Raw genomic sequence first — 23,093 nt, 5'->3', positions numbered from 1 at the left:
CAGAGTGATGGTAGCCCAATTGGCTCAACATTAGAAATGGGTTCCTGACTTTTGGTCTTATTTCTTGCTTAAAACCTGCAGATTTTGCAATCTTGGGACAAGAACAACTCCTATTCTCAAAACTAACATATTTGTAGACAAGGAAATTAGAACATCATCAAAAAAACCATAACGTCCCTCTTGTGTTAGTTAAGGTGCTTCATTCCTCTCCTAAATTTTTACACATTCTACTGTGCTGAAGCTCAGCCTTACCAGAGCAGTCCCGCACCTACTCTTCAGTGAGCTCCAGTCTTACTTTCTTCCGCATTTTACATGGGTAGGGTAGCCTTTTTTGTGGTCTAAAAGCTATTATTTGTCCCCCTCAGAATTTTTTCCTATATGGGAAGTAGCAAATATTTAAAAAAATCTTTCAAATGCCTATATTTACTTTATTTGTATCTGCTGAAAACCTTCATACGATCAATCATGCCTAAGACATTTGTGTGACTTGTGTGCCTCTGAGAATGTCCTGTTCAAAGAGATGAAATGGATGAATCTTTAGTGTCCACACTAGTGTCCTCTGAGAAAACAGGTAAGAATCAGTGGTCTTCATGGAAGAACAAATGTGTTCTTAGCAAACAAAATGAGATGGGGTGTGCTTGAACTGGTGGATGCTGGGATGCTTGACTGCACAACAGTGTTCTCATAGAGCATTCACAGCTGCTAGTGTTTGTGCCTTCATATAGCTAATTTCACAAGCAGTATGAAGTATCAGCATAGTGTCTGCAATATCCCATTGCTTTCTCACTCCCATTAGTACCACGAAGCTCTGCAACTCTGCCTGAAGCAGAACCTGACCATTACAGAGGAGATGGCTGAGAAGATGACTGTCTCTAAGGACTCCAAGGACCTCTCTGAGGAGTCCCGGAGAGAGCTGCTGGAGCAGATTGCCAATTGCTGCATGAGACAAGGCAATTACCACCTGGCCACCAAGAAATACACACAAGCAGGAAACAAGTTAAAGGTCAGCCTGGATATTTAGGGAGAAAAGCTGAGGAGGCTGAGCCTGTTACCTTCCTAAGATTCCTCAAAACAAGGGTGTTTTGAGAAGTATATCTTGGAACAGACTTCATACAGTAGAGAGGCTTCTAATCCATCTTCACATAGCTTGTGGGTTCACATTCACAATGATATTTCCCCCCCCCCCCCTTCTTCCCCCATGTGCCCCTTTCCATTGCTAGGCTATGAGGGCACTGCTGAAATCTGGAGATACTGAGAAAATTGTCTTCTTTGCGGGAGTTTCCAAACAAAGAGAGATTTATATCATGGCAGCCAACTATCTACAATCCCTGGATTGGCGTAAGGACCCAGAGATTATGAAGAACATCATCCGTTTCTACACCAAAGGGCGGGCCCTGGACCTCCTGGCAGGTTTCTATGATGCATGTGCTCAGGTACATCCCCTTCTGTGACTTGCTAAAGGTGCTTGGTTTATTATCTCTGGAGCAAAACATCTCATTTCTCCTATGCAGGTAGAAATTGATGAGTATCAGAACTATGAGAAAGCACAAGGAGCCCTGACAGAAGCCTGTAAGTGCCTTTCAAAGGCAAAGACTAGAAGCCCTCCGGAACAGGAAAGCAAACTAGCACATCTGCAAAGCAAGCTGACCCTGATTAAGCGTTTCATCCATGCTCGGAGGTGAGCTGCAGGAGTCAGAGCATGTGAACTAATGACAGAAATACCAGACAAGAAGTTCTACAAATACCTGCAGTTTAATAGACAATTTGCAGACTCACCTCTAACAGCTGCTGTTACATTTTTCTAGCAAGGAAACCATTATGTGCTTTTTATAAGTGCTGTTGACATCAAAGATGAAAAGGTAACCTGAAATATTAGCAAGTGTATTGACCCAAGAAAGTGTAGTCAGAAGGGTGATTATGAAACATGGCACAGTAAAAATAAACCTTCCCTGGTTTTCCCATACAGGCTGAATGCTCTCCCCTCTCTGATTGTTACCAGTTTCCTTTTGCTCTCTACTAGAGTTTACTGTGAGGATTCCAAAGAAGCAGTCCGACAGTGTGAACTTCTCCTAGCTGAACAAGATTATGACACTATCATCCGTCACGGTGACATTTTGGGATTTCTGGTTGAACATTATGCACAAGTGGAGGAATTCCATATGGTAAGTTAATTCTTCCAGTCTACAGAGCCTGTACTTTACACATACCAGTGCAGCTTGGTATCGCTTGGTTCTCCTAGAGGAAGACATTCCATAGTAGAGGCTCATTTAGAGGAACCAAACTGCTCAGCAAGGTGTGACAGACCACAGGAACTACATCCATATTAGCATGGTATTGGGTGACAAGTTCACTATGACTTGGCTCTGTGACAGGAATGGCTTTAATGCTGCTATTATGAAACACAGGGATGCCAAGCACAAGTTTCTCCAGCTGTGCTCATTAACCTTTTATTTACCACATTGTTTTGACACTGCTTCAGCTGTCAGGAGAATATAAAAACAGGCTTGGAGACCCCTTATTTATTAAACTGAACAAGACGGAATTGACACAAGTCACTAGGAAAGGTTGCTGTGTCAGCCAAGGCTGCAGGCTCCTGGCCTCACGCTAGCATCCCTTGACACTGAGCTCCTCTCAAGGCCTCAGCTGTGTGTCACGGGGGGCTGCTGGAACTCACGTAGCACAACAGCCCTGTAACAAGCTCTGTGCATTGCTTTAGGCTTACCAGTACCTGGTGGAGATGCAGAAAAGAATTCCAGTCACTAACCTGAGCTACTATGTGACGCAGCAGACCCTTGAGGCAGTCCACCGAGGAACAGGCATTCCTGTCAGCCAAACCCCGGTTCCACAGCCTGTTCTCCACAGCAGTATGGAGAACAAGGAGATGGGACAAGAAGTGGCTGATGACGTAGAGGAACCTTGACAACTTACACTTACCAAAGGCAAAGCAGACTCTAATACCAGGTCATTTATTCTGTCTGTGTTAGGACCATATGTCACGATGGCTGCGAGGAGGCTTTTTGATTATTAACAAGAAATTTATTTTTCCTATTCAACTGTATATGCAACAGTATTGAAGTTACTCTCTTATCTCAAACACTACATACAAATATTTATGTCAATATCCTGTTATGAAGCTGGTTTTAGTATTTTAATGAATTTGAGGGGGAAATAAACCCAACAAGGACTGTATATTGTAACTTCAGGTCTTTTTCCAAGTACAGAAAAGAGCTGAGTAACTGAGGTGAAAGCTCCTGAGGTGACAAAAGTTTTCAAGTCCAGCTTTGATCTGCTGAGGTGCAAACTGACTGGTCATTCCCTGGAAGTCACAACTTCTGAAAACAATCCCTATCCTGCTTGGGTAGGAGCTTGGCTAAAAGTCCAGTCAAACTCCAGTAGAATGGAGGAGCCTTCCTCCAAAGCAAAGTTTTTGTGTTTAAATATATTACAGGGTTACACAGGCTAGAGCCACTTACAGAAATCTGACTGAACCTTAGACTCACAGAATGGTTTGGGTGGAAGGGACCCCTTGAGGTCACATCTGCTCTAATCCCATGGCTCAAGCTGTTTCACACTTTGAAGTTTCTTTTCCAAACATCAGTTATGTCAAGCTGCACTGTACTAATCAGGCTTTAGGCTGCAAATTTCTTCCCAGGCATGGGAAGAAGCTGGGCTTCACATGAGAAGTGAACCCCAGCGTAAGCAACCAAGGCTTTGCTCACCTTTAAGCCTGTCATCCTGCCCATGAAGGTCTCTCTCATACATTTCATATTACCTGCCAGCCCTTCTGCTGAGAAGGGATTTTCTTTTTCCTGTTTTGTGACTTGCTTCAAAACTTGGGGTGAATGTGAAGTTTCTGAACTGTATGCTTTCAGGAAAGAAGGGGAGGGACAGATTTTAAGGTCAAAAATCTGAGTGTTAGCTGTCCTTTAACAGAAGCTTATTTCTGTACTAAGATGATACAAAAAGAATTCCTGCTGTGTTCTCCCCTAACCACTGTGCAACTTTAGCTCAAGCCTTTAAGGCTTGGCACATGTTCAGAACTTCAGCTGTCCAGTTTGCATCTCACCAGCAGTGGCATTCTGTATACCCCTCCAACAGCAGACCAGGAACTACTGGACCAAATGCTAACAGCTGGAAGACATGGGAGCCTTAGCCCTGGAGGTGCGTGGCCCCCTCCAGCCTCTCTTTTTCTGACAAGAAGCCTGCTATGAGATCTTCCCTGTATTTTTAGAAGAGCACTCAAACCTGCCAAGGTTATAAATAACAGGGGTGGGGGTGGGTGGAGGATGGCAGCACTTGCCTACCTTCCTGCATCTGTACACGCTGTACCGGATAGCAGTAGCTCACTAAGTTGGCCTCCACTACAAAGTCCAGATGTCAAGTCAGGTTTGCTAGTTCACAGCTCTGCACCCTTCCCCTTTCTTCCCCTCCTCCAGCCAGATGACTGCTGGAGGCCCAGGCAGCGCCTACACACATCCAGCTGGCAGGAGCACAAAAAGGTCATTTCTTTTATCCTCCAGCTAGGAAGGGGCAGTTTGGAGTTTCTTTTTCAGGTTCTCCATGAACAGCAAGTTCTGCAAAGCCAGTCTCCTGCAGTCCCCATCAGGATCTTTCTCCACCACATCTGTAAAAGAAGCAGCCACCATGAGCTGGAAAATGGGAAAAACTGTCCTTTACCTGACGCTTCTTCACCTAATCTCACTTAGCAGTATTGCTCTTTCACTGACCACTCCAGAACAGCACAAGACACACCAGCATATGCAGCAACATCCAGGTTGGACATCGACATTTGCAAGAATTACGTTAGACCAAAAATGCTCAACCTTGATCACATTCAGCAGTATGAGTTTAGCTAAACTCTGTCACGTGACAATGCTCAGTTCATTCTTGTAGCAGAAATAAACAGTTGGGTTGACTGCCTGACCCTGCATTCCATGGTATAACCTTCTTGCCCGATTCGACTTGTGCCCTTGAGCTATACATCACCTGTCCACAGCTGATCTTCTAGCATGAATGCTATTTGTAACTAGAATCCACTTATTCAAAAGCCTGAAGTCTCCATTCTGCCAGTTCCTGTGATCTAGACACATGCTCAGTGCTCCCTCCTGAAACTTGTGCTGCCCTTCAAATAGGGGAAAGAAAGAGGTAGGACCCAAGTTCAACACATTTTCCATACTGAGCAATTAGTCTTCTGATAATCCAGTAAGTTCTTTCCCACTTTATGCAGTATTTAAGGGAGGGCATGAAGCTGCTTCCAGCAGCTGTTATTTCAGGGGCCCTTAATCGGCCTGCAAAGTAAAAACCAGGATGCACACAGGATGTCTGAGCAGGGGGAGCCTGGAAGAGCAGAGAGCCTGTGTGAGGATATCCTGTACGCAAAAGCAGTGTGCTCAGAGCCCAGCTCATCAGTCCAAACACATGACTCATTCAGAGTGGGGCTATTTATCCTGCAGGGAGAGCTTTCACGATGGTGTTTCTGTGCTCTCTCTACAGAAGGCAGCAAGGGGGAGATTACAACATGAGCATAAGTTCAGAAGCTAAGAGACTGATGTTGGCAGTGTTTCCAATTGCCATGAGCACAGACCTTGAACTGCTGCGACTAAAAGGGAGCCACAGGGTACCAGAGTATCATTCAGGTCCTCACATAAAACAAACTTATCTATGACACAGCTCTACAGCACTGGCAAGGGGTGGGGAACTCCCTCAAAGGCAGCTGCTGAGAAATTAAAGGAACTGTTTCCTAGAAATGTTTAGGTATTCCCTCCCTCCCCCGGGAAAGATCAGGCTACTACATTAGGTCCAGCATGGCACTAATGAAAGACAGGACAAGGTGGATCCCAGCCTCTCTCTCCACCTGAAATGGCACAGAACATCCACTAATGGATAGTACTGTGACAGTGACTGAAGTAGTTCCTTCCACCACACTGGAAATGCTTTCTAATAGGGAACAGTTCTGTTGAAGGGCAGGAACAGTCAGTCACATTCACACGATGAACTACAGCAGTCTGCAGAGACATGACAGAGAAACAAACTGCAGCAGATTCATAGACTTGACTGAATGGTCACGGATAATATTTTCTAGCCACTACTTCTCATTGTGCTTTTGCCACAGCAGGAGAAATGCAGATGCTTCAAGTTGACATCCAAAAATATGACTTCTGGCCATTAGGTATGGCAGTAGGCTTGCATGCTTGACAGCTTGTCATTTTTCCAAGCTATAAGAGTAGGTCTAATACATGACATGTCTTGCACATCTTTTCTGGAAGAGTCATGAAGCAGCAGCAAGTGCACAAGCTCAAAGCTATGATCCAGTCACAAAGCAGGCCTCTAGTGACCAATTTCACCAGCTGCAGCAGTGAGGAGGAGCCTGGTGCCTCCCAGCAGTCCTAAAACGACAAGTAAAGGGACAGCACAAGAAGCTTCTTGTTTCAGGAAGCAGCTTTGGCAGCCCTTTTAAACTGTACTGGCATTGTATGTGACCAGATGTGGAGCTGGGTAGTACTTTTTAAGGTTTCTGAATGGATCCTGTAACAATTTTCCCTTCTCTACCACACACACAACTGTGATCTTCACATGACCCACCAGGATCTACCATGCAATTTTCATGCCAAAGCACTACATGTAAAGAAATGGCTATTACACTACCTACAGGCACAAAAAGAAGCTGCTAGCATTGTCATCATCCTCCTTCCAAAAATAGCTCATTAAAAACAGATTACACAGACCCTCATGCTGAAAATACATTTAACACATTCCTGGGAAGGCTGTACTTGATAACAGCAGTGTTAACTGCAGAGACAAGCAGATTCGCCAGAACACACCATGTCATGGGAAAAGTAAAGTTTTCAGCCCCGCAAGGCACAGCTCTTCCTTTCCGAGGTTAGAGTTCCACAGCCTGCAAGAATCCCAGCCCAGCTGTGTCAGCATTGCTTCCTGCCTGCTCCCTGTGGTAAGCCAACTCACTAAGAGTGAGAATGGTGAAGGAAACCAATTCAGGGAGTCACACAAGGTCCCCCCAGAATACAGGGAAGGCTTCAGAGCTACAAAGCACACAACATTATTTTCTCTTGTACTTCTGATACACTGTGATACCTGACCCCCAACTTGTGCGATTCCAGTCTACCAGAACCCACAAGCAGCCTGTGTGGATGGAGGGTGCGCTGGGCACAGCACAGTCATCTGCTGTCTTTCATAGGCTGTTCTTTCCATCAGCAGTAGGAGATGGGGCCATGCTCCACTTCCTTGTATCTTAAGTAATAATGAAACCCATGTTCTGTGCACATGGTGTAAACGGGATGTACAAGCTTTGTATGTTATTACTAGTGTAATATGCAACATGACAATACTTTCTGCAGCTTCGTGAAGTGGATCACTGGATGCTTAGGCAGAGAAGGAGGACACATAATATATTTGGGGACTTTTTTGACTGGCCTGTGAGGAGTCAACTTCGAAATGCATTGCTCTCAGCTTATACTTATATACTTTGGTAATACAGTGTGAGACCACTGAAACCTAAACTAGCAAGCAATAAATACATGTACTGTGCAAATCTCTGGTGTATGACACTAGGACATGCCTGCTGCCATCACAACCAGAGATGCTGCACAAAGACTGCACCATGAACCAGAAAAACACTGGTGTACACTACTGTCTCTTACCTCCCAGCCAAGACCGAGTCTCCAAAAGCTCTTCTGTCATGTCTTCCAGAAGACACTCTGCAGGGACACTGAAGAGCAAGGAGGAGATACAGGACAAAAGGCCCTGGCGCACGTACCTGTTGGAGAAAGACTGTTTGGAGGCTGCAGCTTTGTGCTCTACCTTGATTTCCTCACCTCAAGGGTTCTCCAGTTTCAAATATTTGTGATTAGGATGAGTTTTGCCATATACCTACTGATCAGAAGTGGAATTATGCAGCAGCTGGCACAGTGCTCACATCCAGAGCCCCTGCCATGGGGTAGGGCAGGAAGTCTAGTGTAGTTCAGAGTCCTGGGCAAGTCTGAGACCAAACCAGAAACTGGATGTTTACAGCATTTTCGCTATATGTCTTAATTTCTTCCCAGCATTGCATACTGGAATTGAATTGAAACTTCCATGAGCTCCCTAGATAAAGAGATGAAACTATCCCATGGATAGTTGATCAAGAAATTTGTTGTGTTTTCCATAGTTAATGGCTGTACCTCCACACTACGAGACAGTAGCCAGGTTCATACGTTGGCCTGACATTAAAGCAATGCCTTCATTTCATATTCTTGCAATACTTAGGATGGAAGAGAGCATACAGTTAATGTATTAAGTCACTGACATTCTTACTCTGGTGCTACCCTTGGACAAAGAGAAACCATGGCTGAAGACTGGCTGGCAGCTGATCTTTAAAAAATAAAGCACACAACCAGAACTCACGAGTCAGTGTGGAAGCGCAGAGCCCAAACAAACTCCAGCAGTGCCTTTCCCATTGCAGCAACTGCCTGCAAAACAGGATGATGACAGAAACACTGAACACCTTCACATTCACACTGCCCTACAGAACTGCACCTTGAGATGCTCTGCTGTGAACATCAGGGTTATGATTAACGTTATTTTACAGATGAGGAAACTTAGGTAGCAAAATGATGAGCCCAACCTCCCACCCAATTTGATAGTTTTTCTACCAGGGTCAGCACAGGATTGTGCAGGGCTCCCTTGCCTCTTCTCTGACCATTTTTTTCCCAGCTCTTTTCTCAACTCTCAGCACACGTGACTCAAACTTGCTGCCAGTCTCAGCATGACAGGCCCAGGGTTCCTAGGCTGGAAGCCTCCCCTGCTCTCTGCAAGCTCACACAGCCTTTCTTACCACAGTGTTGACAGCCAAATACATCAAGACTGCTAAAGTGTGGACCAGTCTTGCAAGAACAAAGTGATCTTCCCCCAGGAGATCAAATGTTGTCAGAGGCCTGCAAATGCAAGACACACAGTCCTGTAGCAGTGAGAAGGCTGATCAGTGCATCTTTGGAGCAGTCACAGTGGTTATGCAGGGCAAACTCCCCCACAAGTCTGAATCCCTATGACATAGTCATTAAAGTTAATCCCGGTTTAACACAAGCCACAGCTGTTTGCTCTCATCGTTGCTCCCAGACCAATGATACTCTCTACTCCTACAGCAGGTATCATTTATTCTACTAACAGACTTTACTACTGAAAGCATTACTGCCATACTAGAGATAAAGCATTAAGACTGGTATGCCAAGAATCTTGATTCTCATGGAATCAATTATTCAGCCATCTTTAGGTAAGCAAAGACCTAAGTGATTAACAATGAACCACATCCTATAATGTGGTCTCAAGGACCAGTCCAGGTGACAGGCCCAAACCTGAAACAGAGTTAAATTTGGCTAAGACTGCAATCTCCCCAAGAAGGAGGGTCAGCCAAGACAACGGGTTTAGTATTGCCAAAATCATCATCCTCTGTACCTGCTGACAGGTTATTCTTCATAACAGACCTTCTCTTCTGCAGGATCTCACATACTCTTACTCAACAAGACTTCATAGGCTAAGTCCAAGAGACCACAAACTCCTCCTCTCTAAGCTTTATGCATGAGCCAGGCATCAGTGTGGTGTCACTGGACTTCCACACAGCTTCTGGGTTTTAGGCTGCTTCTCTGAGGCAAGTTCACTCAGCCACTGCCATGCCCATGACCCAGTATGCTCACACTCACCTGTCAAAGTGCTGAATCAATGGAAAAAAGAAGTGTCCGGCAACAGAATTGAACTCATTTGGGCTGGAAGCCAGTTCCACTTGAGACTGACCCTGTCCAAGAGAAAAATGAAGTCTAGACACAAGATGCAGCATCCGACACTTCACACCACTGTTGAAACTACAGGTTCCTTGCAGCCATCCTGCTGTCAGTCACTGCCTGTTCGTACGTCTACAGCTACTAGTTTCCAGATTGGATGGATCACTTCCCACCTTGAGATCCTTTCACACATCTAAGTATTTCAGTACAATATAACTCAGTATTGCTGGGTTAGAGACAAGAAACAAGAACATGCAAAGGATAATGGAGTTTTTTGGCAAGCAAGTTTTCCAGGAAGAACCACAGGGGAGTTCTCGGAACTAGGAAACTGGAATCCATTTATCTTACTAAAAATAGGAAGGCTAAGACAGCCCAGGTCCAGAGGCAGCTAGGCTGATGGAGGAGGCTCTGGTATCTGTAAGGTGCAGCCACAGCTCCCTGCAGTGGCCAGACAAGCTCAGAACAACCATGGAACAGCAGCAACTATCCCTCAATGCAAGGCAAGCAGTTCAAGGTTTATTTTCCTCTCCCTGCTGAAGGAGTTGGTATTTTGCACTGGTTCAGCCAGATACCAAGATAATTTTGTATTTGAAATTACACAGTATTTTCTTTGGACCAATCTCACAGGTATTGTGCTCTTTCCAGATAAAACTACAGCAGCTCCCAGCATCCCTGTTTTTGCTGGATTTCACATTGGTTTTTGTGTGCCCTGGCCTCACCGTAGCAAATCTCCGAGTCTTGTTTTTGATTCTCTCATCAACAATTCTTCTCCAGTCCTTAGAGCTGTCACTTTCAGGAAGGAGCTGGATACAAGGTTTTGGGGCACCAGAATGCTTGGTCTTCCAATGGGATTTGGGATGGGACAGCTCCTGAGCTGACAAAACCAATACCTAGATGAAAAAGATGGAGGTTCTGTTAAAAAAGGGTGTACTAGAGAACAGTAACAGTTACTTGCACCCAAACTGCTAGGAATAGGAAGGCAGAAAGCACAGCAGGTTTTGAATGCAGAATAGCAAGGTGAGTGACCCCAGATAGCCAGCTGGCTTCAAGGTACTGATCAAGCACTCAGTCCCTCAGCCCTGAAACAGAACAGGGGCTCCTTCTTCAGACACAGCAAGTAAAATGATGCAGGAATCCAGGCAGATTGCTGTCTTTCAGAAAGTGAAGTTTGACAGACCAAGGACATGTTAGGAAACAGTGGCTTCTCCTGGGCAAACAACCATCCCATGTTTTTCATTGTGTGAGGAAGGATCACTGTATTACAGTAGTGTAGCAGTGTTACAAATGAGAAGGGAATGCCAGGCACAAATAAGAGATTTCCATGGCTCTGCCTCCTCTTCCAAGGAATAAAAGATAACCCCATTACCTCTCAGGAAAACAGCACTGGTGCAACAAAGACACAAGTGAAGTGGGAAGTGAAAAGAAGAGCACTTACATCAAGAATGTCCATGCGCTGATTAAGACTGTAGTTCAGAGAATAGAACTGGGATGTCAAGTACTTTGCTACCTGTAGAGAAAAATCACAGCACAGTGAGCAAAAATCCAGTCTGGAAACAGCCTTCCCACTAATTCTAAACGCACTCCATTGCAGGAGAAGTCTTGCTTCCTGTTAGTCAACAGCAAGCCTCCAAGAAAAATGAAGAGATATGCTGTGCAAACAGAGGAAATTTAGACACTTCTACTTCTAGATTCTCCCAAAGGAAGTAAATGACAAATGGGACTTTGCCATCCTTCTCTCCTTCCTAGGCAGAGGTACCTAACAAATGCCACAGCAGCTTTGGCACTTCAAAGGAGACCTTTCTGTAGCCTTTTAATGCTTAAAGGGGCTTCTATGAAAGATGTAGACAGACTTATCAGGGCCTGTACTGACAGAACAAGGGGTAATGGTTTTAAACTGACAGTTCTAGCTTAGACATAAGTCTTTTTTTAGAGAAGCCATTTGCGCCTTAGCTTTCCTCTATGCAAAACAATCTCTCCTTCAGTGCAATACGTCCTTATTTAATTTGCTTTGTCAGATATACTAACAGCCTCCAAACAGTTCCTCCAGTCTGTTATAGCTCTGACAGAGTTTCCTCATTACTGCTGTTTCAGTCATCCATTGCAGATTCTTCATTGCATTGACCATAAATGCTGCTAGACAGAGATTAGTATTCTACCACACCCTGGTAGCTGCTTCTATCAAGCTAGCAAGAGATTTCAGCTCCTTAAATTTTTAGCTGTGCCTCAACTGGAAAAATGAAAGCAGTTAAGAGGGACTCACAGGTATTGGATCTGTGGTTAAAACAGCTACTTGAGCTCTCTGTCGGAGCTCCACAAAGCCTTCAATACAGGTCTTCTCCTGCAGATGCAGCAGTATCTTTGCCAACTCCACGCTAACCTGTTAAAAACATGCAAAAAGAAATCAAAACACTGCAGGTGTTTGGTTTTCTCACAGGATTTACACACTATTCCTAATGTTTAAGCAAAGACAGTGAGTGTATGGAATAGAGGCAACATGTCAATTACTTAGGAGGGAGAGAAAACACACTAAAATAAATGCCATCAAGTTTTCTCAAAACACTGAACAAAACCCTAAGCCAACTTCTGTGTCCACGTTCATTTTGGCTTTATGGACAAGTGGTGGCATCATTATATAGGAGGACTTATCACTGTAACTGATGGGTTAAAGGGTACATCTGAAGCCCATACAGCTCAATAGCAAGTCTGATAAGCAGCAGCTGACTGTGTGCTGTTTACCAGACTACACCAATTCCTCTTCTCAGGTGGCAGAGATGGTTTCTTAGCTGCCTTCAAGTGCTCACAAGTGGTGGTGAGCACACATCACACTGGTGACCTTGTCCCAGGTTCCTCTCACCTCAGCTTTTCATCTTCACCAGTAGAATCCAACTGCTCCCTCCAGAAGACATTATGCTTGTAAAAGCAAATAGGAGAAGTCTGTTTGATTTTATCTCCCTTTTGTTGAGGAGTAACAAATTCAATTTCCATTCAAAATCAATTCAATCCAAAATGAAAATCAATTGGTTTGAGGAATTTGTGGCTGCTCTGTGCTGCATTTCTCATGGATTTTTCTGCACAGCACAAAGCATGGAGCTTCCTCTGCTTCTTCACACTGCTGGCAAGCTTTACCTGCAATGCATTTCATTTGCAGCACTGGAGCTGCTAAATGCCACACTGTTGCTTGAACCTCTGCCTGCTGCTTTGTCCCTTTGTGCTCTGTAGCCTCACCTCCAAAGAGGCTATTTCCTTCTATTTCCTTTCCCAATTTGAAAGCTTTAAATCCAGGTACACATTAGCCTGGCCTCCTGCTCTGTTGCATATTTAGTCTCATGAGGACAAAGGGATAATCCTGTACTGCAGCCCACTGGGAATTCAGCTCATACTACTTCACCTCTCTTGTTGCCTCTGGATTCTTTCGAACCAAGCTCTCAAGAGCCTTGATTGTAGCTTCCCATTTGTCCATATCTTCACATCCTGTCAAGACTGAAGGTAAAAGACAAACAAAAGCTATTAACAGAATGGCTGTGATTGGGTATATACCCCCAGCTTTCTTCTGCCATTAGCGTGTTCGTTACAGGCAGAGATCACTGACCCAGTGCACAACCAGCATTAGGAACTTACGTGAAATTACTCACAATTAGTTGAGCCCAGATTACTGAAATCCTACAGCTTCTTCAAATTAGCTCAGAAAAAAAAAAGCCTACACAGGGATCGCTCTGCTACAACCAGTGAAAAGCAGATAAAGACTCAGCCCAAAATCTTTTACCTTCAATACAGTCTCGGATATACATAGGAGCCTTAATCTTTACTTCTTTATCCTCTGACATGTCATAAGGGATGAGGTCATCATCACTATATGAGAAATGAAGGCAGGAGTTAGTCTATGGGGTACAGATATTCTTCCTTTGTCCAGCTAGCCACAGAAAAGGGAAAGAACCAGCACATACATTGTCCTAACACTGTCACCGCTTGCATCATCCTGCAGCACTGCTGAAACCTAGCCTGAAAGGGTTCCTTAGGCAGTCCTATGAGTTACACCAAAGCTCAGTGAAAGAGCAGTTCTGTGACCAGATCTGGAACTGAATCTCCTGGTAAACTGCAGGCACAAGGCAGGTGACCAAAAGACCAGAAGTTGATTCTTGAGATTTCTTCATATATTGGTAAAGTGAAAGAATAAGGCAGGACCACTATTAGAATGGCTAAATATGTCCATAATTCCAGAAAATGTAGTAGATATACCTGACCAATTTGGTGGCCTTTTATGATGGGGCTATGAAACTGATGGACAGAGGTACAGCAGTTGAAGTCATCTACCTGGACTTGTGCAAAGCATTTGACACTGTCCCGCATGACATCCTTGTCTCTAAATTGGAGAGACATCAATTTGATAGATGGACCACTTGGTGGATAAAGAACTGGCTGGATGGCCGCACACAAAGAGTTGTGGTCAGTGGCTCAATGTCCACCTGGAGACCAGTAACGAGTGGTGTCCCTCAGGGATCGGTGTTGGGACCGGTCTTGTTCAACATCTTTGTCAGTGACATGGACAGTGGGATTGAGTGCGCCCTCAGCAAGTTCGCTGATGGCACCAAGCTGTGTGGTTCAGTTGATATGCTGGAGGGAAGGAATGCCATCCAGAGGGACCTTGACACACTTGTGAGGTGGGCTGATGCCAACCTCATGAAGTTTAACCATGCCAAGTGCAAGGTCCTACAGCTGGGTTGGAGCAATCCCAGGCACAGCTACAGGTTGGAAGAAGAAGTGATTCAGAACAGCCCTGCAGAGAAGGACCTGGGGGTATTGGTTGATGAGAAAATGAACATGAGCAGGCAATGTGTGCTCACAGCCCAGAAAGCAAACCGTATCCTGGGCTGCATCAGAAGGAATATGACCAGCAGGTTGAAGGAGGTGATCCTGCCCCTCTACTCTGCTCTCGTGAGACCTCACCTGGAGTATTGTGTGCAGTTCTGGCGTCCTCAACATAAAAAGGACATGGAACTGTTGGAACAAGTTCAGAGGAGGGCCACAAGGATGATCAGGGGGCTGGAGCACCTCCCGTACGAAGACAGGCTGAGAAAGTTTGGGCTGTTCAGCCTGGAGAAGAGAAGGCTGCGTGGAGACCACATAGCAGCTTTCCAGTATCTGAAGGAGGCTATAGGGATGCTGGGGAGGGACTCTTTATTAGTGACCATAGCAACAGGACAAGGGGTAACGGGTTCAAACTTAAACAGGGGAAGTTTAGACTGGCTATAAGGAAGAAATTCTTTACTGTAAGGATGGTGAGGCACTGGAATGGGTTGCCCAGGGAAGTTGTGAATGCTCCATCCCTGGCAGTGTTCAAGACCAGGTTGGACAAAGCCTTGGGTGAGATGGTTTAGTGTGAGTTGTCCCTACCCATGGCAGGGGGGTTGGAACTAGATGATCTTAAGGTCCTTTCCAACCCTAACGATTCTATGATTCTATGAAATCAATAGAATGGTTGTACATAAGTGGGCTATGTGAAAAGTATTGACTTGTGTGTAATTTCTGCTTGTGTGTAAAGTCCTGCTGCGCTGCATGCCACAAGAAGGTCAGCACAAGATTTGCCAAGAGATGCAACTACCAATAGCTCCCTTCTCCCCATGTCTGCTCTTGTTTTCCTTTTCCTAGCAGTTTCTTGCTCCATACCTGTCAATCTCAGTGTCCAGCTCCTCATCCGGCATCACAGGGGCTGCTGTATGTGATTTGTCATTACTTTCCAATACCACTGGTAGTGCAGTGTCTGCTTTCTCATTCCTGCTGTGAGGAACAAGAAATATTAAAACCAATACAGCAACAGTCCTTACGAGCAAGAAACTACCCACACCATTAACCATTGCTGGCTGAAGAGAATGGCAAATAATTACTTCTGCTGCAGTCTCCCACCTAGCTTGGCTAACACAAGGAGCAAAGTCCTGGGAAGGAGAATTGAGTGAGGGAGAAGAAAAGCAGAATATCTTAAGAGAAGAGCAATAGGTAACAAAAATTTGCTGTGCTCCCCTGCAGTAACCTGGCGTGCCCCATATTTAAAGCTGTGAATGAAACTGAACAAATGGGGAATAAACATATTTAGTAGAGTGAATACAATAGATAAGAACAGAAAGGCCCATCTGATTCTACCCAGGAGCACAAGGACCCCTGGAGCATGGTTTCACCACATTCAGCTATCCAACAAGCAATTTTAATACATATTACCATTCTGGTTATGAATTTAACATAACTGCTACACTGCATTGTAAGAATAAGGTGCATTATAATGCTTAAGAATATATATGACATCTTGCATACTCTATACAGTTCTAGCATGTGACACGGAGAGGATAAACAAATAGCAGGGAGATGAACAGTAACAATGTCTTACTCATCACATGGAAGGCTGGGGACAGCACAGAATGGTGGAGTCTGCACCAGGAGGGACTTCAGCTCTCTTGCTTCATCATCTTCTTCATACTGGACAGTCAGAGCAACTGTTACTGAACTCTAACTGCAATATGCCCAGTATTCAACATTTCACCCTTCTGCTTCTTGCCAGTGAAGACTGAATCAAGAGCATATGAACCCAAATAAATCCCACTTGTTTCCATCACTCTGCTGCCAGCAGTAATGTATTTATGCGGTAAAGCAATCTGTGCCACATATAATCTTTGTCCCTATTTAACAGTGGCACCTGATCAGACCTTGCCTGAATACTATTACAGTTTTTAAAACACTTAATAAATAGCAATGTGACATCAGGGATGATGCAGAGTTTTAAAGAATTAATGTGATTTAATTACATAATTCTTATAAACTCTCCTGGAAACAGCAAAGTGTATTTCCCCTTGTCAGTCTTGAAAATCTCAAGTCAGAGGCTATTTGCTATAGAGTTGGTTTTTGTAAACAGATCTCCTCTCTTTTTCAGAGTGTTGCCACCTCTCCTTATTTCTAAAGGGTAAGTGTTAGAACTTGCCAGAATGTCCTGAATCACCTGGCTTAAAGCTTTTATCTCCTCTACACCCTACACACCAGACATAAATTTCACTGTAACTTTCACCTGAAACTTCAGGACGGGCCCATCAGTGTTTATTTTTGCACTAATGCTCTCTGCCACAATCATGCCCAGACGCCGTATTTGTGGCAGGCTGCTGTCCAAGTGGCATTTCACACCCTCCATCATGCTTGTGAGAAGCTCTGAAAACAAAACCAACAAACTGTGCATGAAATGGTGACAGAGAAAAATCCACCTTTATACTTCCTGAGAGGGCATCCTTAGCTGCTCACCACCCAGTCATTGGAAGGAAGACAGTAAAGGCCCGTGCAACTGTGACTTCTCTTTCTGCAGTGGCTGTTTTGTTCTTCTGCCCCAATACAGTAAACCCATGCTTTTTCATGGGGTATGAAGTCAACAAAACATTACAATAGAGTCTAAATTTGGAGTATTTCAGTTTTCACTGAAACAAAAAAGGGTCATAAGTCAAGTCAATCTTTAGCTTTGTTTTGGAATGCTTCAAGGCCACTAAAGTCATGTTTTGAGGAAGCTACAAATTCTGACCAGTACAACAATCATGAATGAGAAATTTCCCACAGTGCCTAGGTAAGTTGAAACAGGCAAGTAACAGTGGTATTTCTCAGCCCACACAGAAAGATGGTTGCCAGCTTTACCAAGCAGGCTTACTGTGTTAGAAAGACATCCTTCAACTCAGAAAAGCTAACTTTTCAACAGCTGTCAGATAAAAAACTGATTATAAAACTACACTACTGTTAGTGGATAATAGGTCACTTATTCACCTAAAGAATTAAGTTTTAAATGAAGCAGATTAACAGGTCTTGTAAGTCAATCTGCTTCCCCCAAAAAGCCACACACAGAAGTAACTCTAAACACTGAACAGTTTGGTTTTTTTTTTATTGCAATAAAAACATAAATTTCAGAGCAGGACCCCAGTGTGCTGCACAGTGTACAATAAACTGGAGGTCCTTGGGCACATGGCTAGTCAGAGACCAACCAAACAGCTTTTTATCCCGACATACTTTCCCCTGTACCCTCATGCTCCAACACTAAGCATATAAACTGCAGATCATGCCGCTCCTCTAACTAGTCCCAGAGTTAATTCTCCTTTTCCTGCAGCAAAACTGAAGGGTTCCTAAACCATATTTAGGTTTGACCTCAGGTCAGAGATGCTTCTGCAATCCCATAATTTCAAGCTATGCACTTGGTAATATATGGGTGCTAAAGAGGATTCCAGCAGGCTACCCTGTTTGCCAAGATGAAAATGGGACCATTTTGTTTATCCACACAGCAAAACAAGATGTTTTTCTACTCACAGACCTTCTGCTAAATAAATCTCATCCCCACTTTTCCCATTGCCTGACCTTGTCTGCAGCTCTCGATTTCAGTCTCCTTCAGGTGGGAGAGGCAGATAAGTATGGCCTTGCTGATATACTGCTGCTGCTCAGGTGGCGAGTGTCTCACAGCACTGCTGCTGCTCCATGTCTCCAATAGTTCTTGCAGCACCTAGAGCAAAGCACTCAAGCTGGTCTGAAATGGACCTTCTCTACATGTAAAAGTAATCTTCTTTTTGACACACATTTTGGTATGTACTTTCATAAAACACGCCATATATTCTGATTGCCCTTTGGTCTTCATGTTTCCCGGTGAACCTTACGCTAACATTGTATTTCAGGGCCCAAAACATACTGTGTTTCACCAACTGAGACCTCCATGCCACCTTCATTTGATATATTATTAAATATATAGATTTTTAAAGTGGTAAATACACTTACTTTTCATAAATAAATAGTCTATATAAAGTAATACATATTATTGTCAAAAAACAATGTGATATGACAGGAATTTAGTCCAATCTTATACAATATCCCCTTAGAATTTTAGAACATGTAACCAGTGGAGAGAAAAAAAATAAAAATGGTAGATGTTTACAGAGACACAGATTTCCTAGAAGCTCCATCACACTGCTGACTTGGAAAGGGAAAATATCTGCATCCCCACTGAGGAAAAGGTACATGAGAGATTCTGAAGCATCAACCATTTGGCGCACAGACAGCTCTCAACCAACTTCATCACTTGCTGCCATCTGCCCAGCCATGCAAACAGGGGATGACAGAGGAAGCTGAGAAAGATGGAGGACAGGGGACATCTACTAGAATCCAAGCCTCCTTAGGTTTGCTACCTGGCAGGGAATTTAGCAATTAATTATGAAAAACTAACGTTTCAGCAGTGCAGAAAGTCTTTGATTTGTAAATCACAATTTACTTGAGGCAGGGTTTCCCTCACACTCACAGACAGGAACAGAAGTGTCTCAGAGAAGTACCAAAACTGTGCATCACGCCCGCCGCCCCCCCCCCCCCCCCCCCCCCCCCACCAGCAGAGCGTTTTGCCATCTGGTACCTCACCAACAATGTTACTACAGCTTACTTTGATCAACAAGGCACGCCGAAGGCTATCCACAGCCAGGTAGCCAAGGAGGTTCTGTAGCACTGCAGTCTGCAACAAAAACCACAGGACTTGCTTTAACTGGGCATAAAGTGACAACAAGGACACGTGTGCACTTCTACTACATTAAACTTTTCATTCTGAGGGACTGGTTTACAACATTCAGAAACAGGAAAGTGAGTAAATTAAAAAAAGAACCCAACCAACCAACCAAACCCACACACATGCAGTTGCTGACAAAATACATGGAAAAACAGGACAGAAACACAGAGCAGTATTTTTACCATCAAAACCACATCAGCACAGTCCCGAACAAACATGGGACACAAAGTCTAGAGAACATCTCTCTCAACAATATCACAAACCACAGAATATGTCTTAACACCCTGTGCCAAAGTTAGGTGCACAGGAAAAAGCCAAACCAAACAGTCCTTGTATCTCTTTAACCTATTTCTTATCCCTGAGGGTGGGTCATGGCTTCTTCAGTGTCTTCTTTCAGATTCTAAATTAACTAGGTCTCCCCAGAACACTGAAATTATGAGCAAATAACCACTTGGTTCCAGAAAGAGAGTACAGTAATTCACCATCAACCCTGACAGTAAATGAATCCTGTGATTTCAAAGCAACTGCTTTGAACCTCTCCCTCTTCATTACCTTCAGCTGAGGGGATGTAAGTGAACACAGCTCAGGTATGTGTGGAGACACTGATTTCAGAGTGAAGAGTTAAATTTTACCCATGAAGACCTGCAGCTCAGCTAAAAAACACACTGGCACGTGGGGAAGAAAAAGGCATTCCCACGTTGCTGTTCAAGGCAGAGTTCTCACCGTGTGGCCATACTGCAAGAGCACCACCTTCTGTGTCACCACAAACTGAGCTTTCTTGTTCTTCACAACCAAGTTTCCCAGCAACCTAGACAGGACATCTGCCCTAGCAAATCAAGAGCAAAACATTAGGAATCCATGGAATTACTATCATGCTGCAACTCATCATAGGAAATTCTGTGAGTAGCTATTTGCAACAGTCTCTAGAACACTGCTAAACTTCAAGAGTAAGTCAGCAATTGCAAGAAATGTTTGCACTTGGTTTTTCACTGTAAGTCACAATACAGATCTTTAAGGAATGGCGGGTGTTCTACATGAGAGGTGACAATCAACTACTTTATAACCCCGGTCTCTCAGGAACTGGGAGCCTGCACAAACACATCCCAGCATCTTTCAGACACTGATTCTGTGAGTATTCATGGAAAACTTCCAGCCTTTGCTCCAGATCGGGGAGGAAAGCAGAGTTCTTACCCAGGTGTTTGCTGCACAAAACCAAGGACCACCGCCTCCATCCAGCGATCTGGCACACATTCAACCAGTCGCCAGCAAATTCTTTGCCAGATGCAGTCTGACTTGGTGAGCTCCATCAGGCCGGGCACCAGAATGCCCAGGATTTCCTCTGAAGCATAAGAAGAAACAGGTAAATACACCAGATGGCCAGAACTGGTGCAACAGTACTCAAGGTCAACATCCTTACAAGATGAAGAAATACAATGTACAGACTGTAGTTCTAAATCGCTCCTGTGGCAGAAACTAACATAAGCAGGCTAAGGAACTTTCAAGTATTCCTCATGACACTAAACAGCTAGAAAACCTTTCCTGTTCTTCCCCAGCCCTGTTCACTGCTTCTGTGTTCAGTGGCTTCAAAGTCCTAAGCAAAGCCAGACTGAAGGCTACTCCCATAGGAGTGATTTCTGCTGGTATTTACAAGGCACTTTCAGAGCACTGGGTGAAAAGCCCTAAAAGAGCATTTAACAGTTTTGCCCCAAATGGGAGGATGAGGCAGCTCATCACCTTATCAGTCTTTGAGAGGAGAACAGATCACATTGACAGGAGCTGACAGAAAAGCATCAACATCTATCAGATATGTAGCTGACTAGCCTCAGAAAGTAGAGAGCAGCCTGTACATCCGAACTCATGAAACTCCCAAAGGTCAGTCTCCCACCTCCTTTGCCAATCATCACTGCCATCCTTCTGCACTAATATGGTAAAACAGACCTTCCCCTCCCCAGAACAGGATAGTGAAACACTCACTTTGTCTTCCATGAGTGCATACCTTCCCCACGACATGAGAAACAAAAGAGATTGAGCAATCCAAGCCACCTGGGATAAAACAGACACAAGCTTAACAAGCACATTACCAGCACCCTTCAAACAACCTTAAGGAGGTTCTGAAAGTGCTGAAGACTGAAAACACAGTCTCTTCAAGCATCATCTCTTCCTCCACCACCTGCCTTCAGGCACAAACCACTGAGAGTCAGAGGACTAAAGTAGTTCAGTCCCTCTTTAACACAATGGTTAACAGCCACAGTGTCACAAATTTTCCATACGACTCCTTCAGCACAGACCAAATGACCAGAGTTAAGCTCTGTCAACAAATCACAGAATCCCAGACTGGTTTGGGTTGGAAGGAACCTTAAAGCTCATCCAGTTCTAACCCTCTGCTGGGGATGGGACAGCCACAGCTTCTCTGGGCAATCTATGCCAGCACCTCACAACCTTTACAGTGAAGAGCTTCCTCCTAAGATCCCATCTCAATCTCCCCTCTGTCAGGTTAATGCCATTCCCCCTTGTCCTAATACATGACTTGTAGGACTGCAGCTTTCAGTGGGATTTTAAAAAACCTTGGCCATCTTCCTCATCCCTAGTACCTTATGCTTTTAAGCACAATGAACTTCAGCCTGAAGGATGAACCTGAAGCTCTGCAATACCTGTTAGCATCAGCCAATGGGGTCCATGCACAAAACACCTCTTCAAAAGTGCCATCTCCATAGCACAGTCCTCCTGCAATCTTACCTCTTAGAGAATCAGAGATCTTCTGCAGCACCTGGATAATTGTACCACCCAAGAGAGGGAAGTAGTTCTGGGGGAAGAACACTGGTGGGTTTTTCCCCTCCAGTTTATTGCTCACGTGGCTGGGCAAACACACAATCCTGTTGAGCAGGAACTCTTGCGGCTCCTGGGAGCCAGCCTGGACTGGCTGCTGGCAGACCTCCCACAGCAGAGCCAACATCCGTCCCTCCTGCAGGAACTGCTCCAGAACCTCCACCACCTCTCTCGGATGTAAGCTAGGGCTGGAAGAGAGTAACAGCAGTAAGCCCCTGCCCCTCTTAACTGATAGAGACGTGCATACTGTTTGTGGTCTCACCACAACACTGCTGCTGTATCAGAATTTTAATCAAAATAATATTAAAATCAAATGGATTTTAATCTCTTTGGTCTTCAACCTCCTCAGCCCCTAATGTCTCAGGACACCCGGCCAGCACTGCTAAACACAGGCTGGTGACCTCTGCGAGCAGCACCAGCACTGCATATGGTTTGAAACGAAGAAACCCGAGGGCACAGCAGGGCCTCCCACCTGCTGTCGCCCGCACATTTATGCCCTCGTTGTGCACAGGCGGGAGACACCCTCGCCCTTCCCTCCTGCGCTGCGGAGAACGAGCCCCGGGCAGCCCCCGAGGGACATCCGCCCGCACCGGACACTGACCGTGGGCAGCCGAGGGTCTCCAGCAGGACGCAGAACACGGGCACGGGCGGCCCTTCCAGGAAGCAGCGTTGCCACACGCCCTCGGGCCGCGCAGCGCGGGGCGCCCCGGCCAGGCTCCGCAAAAAGGCTCCAAAGAGCGCCCGCTCTCGCTTCCCGAGGGCTGCCGCGCCCCCCGCCGCCGCCAGCGCAGTCCGCACTGCGCCCAGCGCTGCCGCCGCCTCCTCCCCGACCCGCTCCGGCCCCGCCGCAGCCTCCCGTAGGGCCCGCTCCAGCCCCGCCGCAGCCATGACACAGACGGGAGAGACGCCGCGGTCCCACTTCCGCCCGCCCTCTGCTACAGCCAATCAGC

At 45.1% G+C, this 23,093-nt stretch overlaps 2 protein-coding genes across 6 annotated transcripts in view; one reads left to right on the top strand and one right to left on the bottom strand.

Moving 5' to 3' along the window:
• Positions 1-3,058, top strand: part of IFT140 (intraflagellar transport 140) — a 77,567-nt gene extending 74,509 nt beyond the window's left edge. For all 3 annotated transcript variants that reach the window (XM_057410271.1, XM_057410269.1, XM_057410270.1), the window contains 5 exons: positions 797-1,003; positions 1,221-1,433; positions 1,512-1,678; positions 2,021-2,162; positions 2,717-3,058. In XM_057410271.1, coding sequence (XP_057266254.1) covers positions 797-1,003; positions 1,221-1,433; positions 1,512-1,678; positions 2,021-2,162; positions 2,717-2,920 — 933 coding nt within the window. In that variant the 3' untranslated portion in view covers positions 2,921-3,058. The remainder of the gene's footprint in view (positions 1-796; positions 1,004-1,220; positions 1,434-1,511; positions 1,679-2,020; positions 2,163-2,716) is intronic.
• Positions 2,951-23,032, bottom strand: TELO2 (telomere maintenance 2). 3 transcript variants are annotated; one of them, XM_057410272.1, is made up of 20 exons: positions 22,745-23,032; positions 22,054-22,331; positions 21,292-21,360; positions 20,509-20,656; positions 20,041-20,143; positions 19,198-19,266; positions 18,135-18,276; positions 16,819-16,955; positions 16,147-16,235; positions 15,435-15,545; positions 13,534-13,619; positions 13,159-13,250; positions 12,031-12,147; positions 11,206-11,277; positions 10,490-10,660; positions 9,693-9,784; positions 8,831-8,930; positions 8,401-8,465; positions 7,659-7,774; positions 2,951-4,624 (listed from the first exon to the last, which is right to left on the bottom strand). In XM_057410272.1, the coding sequence occupies exons 1-20, from the start codon at positions 23,029-23,031 to the stop codon at positions 4,521-4,523; spliced, it is 2,448 nt and encodes an 815-aa protein (XP_057266255.1). In that variant the 5' UTR covers position 23,032; the 3' UTR covers positions 2,951-4,520. The 3 variants fall into 3 exon arrangements, with proteins under 3 accessions (XP_057266255.1, XP_057266256.1, XP_057266258.1); XM_057410273.1 differs by having other exon boundaries at positions 15,435-15,542; XM_057410275.1 differs by lacking the exon at positions 7,659-7,774.
• Between the last annotated feature and the right edge of the window lie 61 nt (positions 23,033-23,093).

The sequence above is a fragment of the Pezoporus wallicus genome, unplaced genomic scaffold (genome assembly GCF_028554395.1).
Source record: "Pezoporus wallicus isolate ANWC-B61680 ecotype Strahan unplaced genomic scaffold, APGP_CSIRO_Pwel_v1 contig_4046, whole genome shotgun sequence".
In the NCBI taxonomy this organism is placed as follows: Eukaryota; Metazoa; Chordata; class Aves; order Psittaciformes; family Psittacidae; genus Pezoporus; species Pezoporus wallicus.
The sequence above is the reverse complement of the archived record's forward strand: the minus strand, read 5'-3'. Positions and strand labels throughout refer to the sequence as shown.